The sequence below is a fragment of the Lathyrus oleraceus genome, chromosome 5, assembly GCF_024323335.1.
Source record: "Lathyrus oleraceus cultivar Zhongwan6 chromosome 5, CAAS_Psat_ZW6_1.0, whole genome shotgun sequence".
Lineage (NCBI taxonomy): Eukaryota > Viridiplantae > Streptophyta > Magnoliopsida > Fabales > Fabaceae > Lathyrus > Lathyrus oleraceus.
The window spans coordinates 199,847,715-199,853,023 of NC_066583.1; the positions used below are offsets into that span (position 1 = coordinate 199,847,715).

Sequence of the window (5,309 nt, forward strand, 5' to 3'; positions counted from 1 at the left end):
CAACACTTTCATTTGTTTGCACCATTTATCATAATTCTTTGCATTAAGGATGTGTAGGTTTGAAGGAATTCTTTCATTGGAGACAAAATTCATGTTGCACACTAGATGTTTGTGGATCAAAATTACACTCTTTATGCCAAATATTGGAACTTGGGATCACAAGATTGGTAAATGATGGAGAAAAATAGAGTGTGGAGAGGGAGAGAGAAAATTGAGGGTGACAATATTTTCATTAGTTAAAGATGAAGATGCCTCCAAGACATTTATACAAGTATTACAAATTGATTGAGACTCAAATGAAATAAGTCAAATAACAAAAAAATTGAAAAACTCGTGCATGTAACTGGTTACACTAAACCTGTAACCGATTACAGCTGACGCAACAATTAAATATCTTTCGGTGGTAATCGGTTACATGCGACGTACGAAAATTTCCTTATTTTTTCAATTCAAAAATGACTTTTTTCTTTTGATATAATCGAGTTTACCACCGTGTTAACAAGTTACAACACTTAAATTATAAAAAATAATTTTTTTTAACAAAAACAAGGAAGAAAAATCAGAATAGGAAAATGATCCTATATATTGACCAGGGGTCACATCCTATAGTATTATTCCGTAAGCGAACTATTAGGCTAAAATAGGTTAAAGTAACGCTATTATCCACTCCTTAATACACACGCAGTGATAAAAATTAAGAGAAAAACAGTTTAATTAGTTAGAAAAGAAGTTTGGTTTAATTAATTAAGTTAGAAAGTGACACCAATATAATAATTAAAATAAAGGATTTTGTCCACACACATAAACCGAATTTCAACACTCTTTCCATCAGCATGATGAAAAAGATATTGAGTTTTTGTTAGTAATCAAATAAAATCCAATTGAAAGGGGAATGAGAGAGAAAGAGGAAGTGGTTGTACCAACGCGGTGGAGAGAATCTAGGGACAAGATCTTGTCACAATAATGAAATGAATTTTCACAAAAACAACCACACATCCATTACACTGTTCCATCACAGTTTTTTCTCTCATGCACCCACTTATACTATTCAAAAGCTACTACCAGATTATTACATTCCACCTCTCTCTTTCTCTCTCTCTCCCAATATATATACATACTTCAATTAAGAGTATTCTTAATTATAAGATTGATATGGAGGTTCTGGATAGCAGAAAACTACAGTTACAACAACCACACAACTTGAAGGAAGAGCAACATTTTCATGTCTTGGCGGTAGATGATAGTGTGATTGATAGGAAGCTTCTAGAGAGACTCCTCAGAGATTCTTCATGCAAAGGTAGGTTGTTACGACGGCCGTCAAAAAGACGTGCAAGGCGGTCTATCACACAGGATCTCACGCTTTTTTATGATTAGTTAATTGTTTCTTTGATTTTTGAAAACAGTTACATGTGTGGATTCTGGAGACAAGGCTTTGAAATATCTTGGACTCAATATTGATGATGTTGATACAAATGATTCTTCTTCCACTGAGGCGATATTGGAATCATCTTCTCCTCCTCCTCCTCTACCATTGCAGCTTCAAGAGGTACTTAATAGTTTTCATTTTCACCTCAATAGTTGAAGTTGTAGCTTATATATATTGGGATTTGGTAACTTGATTTCAAAACTTTTGAGTATTCAATATTCTATTGTTTCCGTACACGAGTTTCTCCTAAAATTACAGGTTCAAGTCTTCAAAAACACGGAATTTTTATGAATTAAGTACTACATGGTAATTAGGAAGGAAAATCTCATCAGAATCCTTATTAAAGGGACTTTCTATTGAATAGCAAGTTACAATTCTCATTCTCCATTCATCTAGGCCACACACATTCATCTCATGGTTTTAAATTGTGGTCGTGATGTGGATGTGGTGGCGGGTGTTGCGATCGCAGACATTACGGTTGGTGCAATGCGTATCTCCGCATCGCAACCTGAATTACCATGATTCATATGATACAATCGCGAAAACTACTTGTTAGCAATATTGCAGGCACAACTGCATGGTAATTGAAAACTATGATTCATTTTATAATGGATCAAAACTTAGTATACTAATTTATTTTCTAGAAAAGTATGAATCAGATAGAAAAATAATAAGATATATCTCTTTATAAAAATGGTACGTTTGTACGGAAATCTTTTAGTATATATTCAACATTGAATTTGTACATGTTTTGTTAATTCATGATGGTATGGGTTGTTTTGAATTGCAGGGAATTGGCAAAGTGAATTTGATCATGACAGATTATTGCATGCCTGGGATGAGTGGCTATGATTTACTTAAAAGAGTCAAGGTCATTATCTTTTACTCCGACACATTCCCTAAATTCACTCTCTTTTTTAACTTCAATAACATGCATGCACATCACACTGAAAAAATGCCAAACATTCCTTTCTCTTTCTCACTAAATACTTACAGTACAATTTTTAGCTAGATTTTGATATAAAAGTAGTTTTTAGAACTAGTTATGATTAATTAAAGTTAAGCATTTTTTAATAGTTTGAAGATTATATTATACCATTAGTTAGACAGTGTAAAATTTGAACAGTACATCCTGCAACTTTCAGTAGAAAGTGTGAAAAAGAAAAAGTTTCAGATTTCAGGATCTATATGTTTTGCTTTTGCTTTTTCTTTTCTTTTATCTTATCTATTTATTCTTCTTCTTTTTTTCTTCTCATTCTTTCTTCTTTTTGACACTGCTTGTAGGGATCTTCTTGGAAAGATGTTCCAGTTGTGATCATGTCTTCAGAAAATGTACCTTCCAGAATTACCATGTATGTTTCTTTTTTCATCATGTTATAGTTTTAGAATTTCTTTCTACCTCTTTATTATCCTTTATTTACATGCTAATGACTCCTTCATGAAAAAGGAAAGAATAAAGTTAAAGTAAATCTTCAAAAGTCACCAAAATCTAATGTTGTTTCATATGTGTGATCAAAATGCATCCAACATTTTGTAACATTATGATTAATAGGTGCTTGGAAGAAGGTGCAGAAGAGTTTCTGTTGAAGCCTCTTCAGATATCAGATTTGCAGAAGCTTCAGCCTTATTTTCCTAAATCTCTTGATAATTCTTCGGATGAACAAGAATCTACTAACAGTACTTCTATAGATTCTTCTGACAATGAAGATGTGATCAACAATAATAACAGTAATGGGATTAGCAAAAGGAAGGCCATGTCTCCTGAGCCTCCGGAGAGATCAAAGCCAAAAATGAAAGGGTTAACGGTGGTGGTGTAAAGAGAAAACAGTACAAAATAAGAGTTGATGATGATGTTGTTGTTGCATATTATTTAGTTTATGGTTATGGTTATAATTTTGGTTTTCTATTAAACTGAAAGAGCTTAATGAATTCGCTGTGCGAGCTACTAGTAGTGCTATTCAATGTTACAAGTTGCAACTACCGTTACTTAAATCCACGCACAAATGTTGAATGATATCGGTTCTAGTCTACATTGCAAAATTTGAATGAGACATGTTTAACAACTTAAGAGGAACAATCAGTTGCTTTTGAGTTTGATAAAGCCAATGCTACGCCCCCACGTGGCCCTCCATCTAGAAAATGTTGGTGATTTTAGTATCATCAATGTATTTTAGTAGTAATGTGATTTATTATAGGCCGATGCAATTATGCGTTAAAGCTTGGAAACAAGTTAGGGATAGTGCGGAGTGCACGCTCGTCGAGCCAACGTATAATTGAATGCGAATAATTGAAACGGGGTTCCAAGGGGCGAAGCCCCTGGCAGGGTGCGGGGCAGCGCCCCGTTCGAAATTTTCTTTTGAACAGTTGAATCCTTTCCCAACCGACGTAACCATTTCTGAACAGTTGCGTCTTTTCGGTTTCTGTTATTGATCTCCTATATAAGGAGTCATTTGGCCTCTGTTTAAAGGATAACGAAACCAAACTTTCTCTCTACATTCCTGAACATTTCTCTTTGCAGAAACAAATTGTTCTTCAAGAATTATCCCCACAAAGATTTCGTGAACCCAGGCAAGAATAGGGACGAAATACTTTGTTCGGAAAGTGTACGAACACGATTCTTCGAAGTTATCCAGGATTATCATACCCGATTGTCTAACAAACGAACAAAGTATTTTCTGATAATCATGGCTGGAGGAAGCACCGTCAAGGAGATGACTACAAACTTCGGAAAATTGGACAAGTTTCAAGGACAAGACTTCAGGCGTTGGCAGAAGAAGATGCATTTCATGTTGACAACGTTGAAGGTGGTGCACGTCCTGTCTACACCGATTCCAGAACTTCTAGAGGAAGACACGGTTGAAAATCTGAGCCGCAGATCAAAATGGGAGAACGACGACTACATATGCAGAGGGCACATTCTTAACGGTATGTCTGATCCCTTATTTGATATTTATCAAAACATAGAATCTGCAAAGGAATTGTGGGACTGTCTCGAATCCAAGTACATGGCAGAGGACTAATCCAGTAAAAGGTTCCTGGTAACCGATTTCAACAATTACAAAATGGTTGAATCGAGGTCTGTCATGGAACAATTCAATGAACTCCTCCGAATTCTTGGACAGTTCACACAACACGGATTGAAGATGGATGAAACAATATCTGTCTCAAGCATCATAGACAAGTTGCCTCCTTCGTGGAAGGATTTCAAACACAATCTGAAGCATGGAAAAGACGAACTGTCTTTGATCCAACTTGGAAGTCACTTGCGCATAGAAGAATCTCTAAGAGCGCAGGAGGATGACAAAGGAAAAGGCAAAGAAATTACTGGACCCTCGGTTAATATGGTCGAAGAGGGTGGTAAGAACGGTAACAACAAAAACAAAGGAAAGAAGCGTGCTTTCAAGAACAATAAGGGCAGTTTCGGTGCTAACAAGAAACCGAAACTAGAATGCTGGAAGTGTGGCAAAACAGGCCACTTCAAGAAGGATTGTCGTTCCGGCAAAAAGCATGATAACGCGAATGCAAGTGGTTCAGGAAAGGGGTCTAAGGACCAATCCGAAAACCAAGGTCAGAAATCAATTCGTGATTTGAATAGTTTGATTAAACATTCGGTTTCACTAAATTCTGAAGCATTCTATGTGCAGGATGATGTTATCGCGTGGTGGATTGATTCTGGCACTACAACACATGTTTGCAAGGATCGTTTCTGGTTCAAGACTCTTGTTCCAGTGGAAGATGGTTCTGTCATCTACATGGGAGATGATCACTTCGCTCCCGTTGAAGGCAAAGGAAACGTGGTGCTAGAATTCAGTTCTGGAAAGACTATTACTTTGTTTAATGTTTTGTATGTTCCTAAACTACGTAAGAATTTGATTTCTGGTCC

At 36.0% G+C, this 5,309-nt stretch overlaps 1 protein-coding gene across 1 annotated transcript; it reads left to right on the forward strand.

Annotated features, from left to right (window-relative positions):
* Positions 1–808: 808 nt before the first annotated feature.
* Positions 809–3,440, forward strand: LOC127082815 (two-component response regulator ORR9). Its single transcript, XM_051023055.1, has 5 exons — positions 809–1,297; positions 1,404–1,546; positions 2,217–2,297; positions 2,711–2,778; positions 2,979–3,440. Exons 1-5 carry the CDS (start codon positions 1,030–1,032, stop codon positions 3,241–3,243), a joined length of 825 nt encoding a protein of 274 aa, XP_050879012.1. The 5' UTR covers positions 809–1,029; the 3' UTR covers positions 3,244–3,440.
* The last annotated feature ends 1,869 nt before the right edge of the window (positions 3,441–5,309 follow it).

Excerpts from the sequence above, each read along its gene's own strand:
- LOC127082815 (XM_051023055.1), top strand. The coding sequence starts at position 1,030 with ATGCACCCACTTATACTATTCAAAAGCTACTACCAGATTATTACATTC. Across the intron at positions 1,298-1,403 it reads CAGAGATTCTTCATGCAAAG|TTACATGTGTGGATTCTGGA; the intron begins GTAGGTTGTTAC and ends TTTTGAAAACAG. Across the intron at positions 2,298-2,710 it reads ATTTACTTAAAAGAGTCAAG|GGATCTTCTTGGAAAGATGT; the intron begins GTCATTATCTTT and ends CACTGCTTGTAG.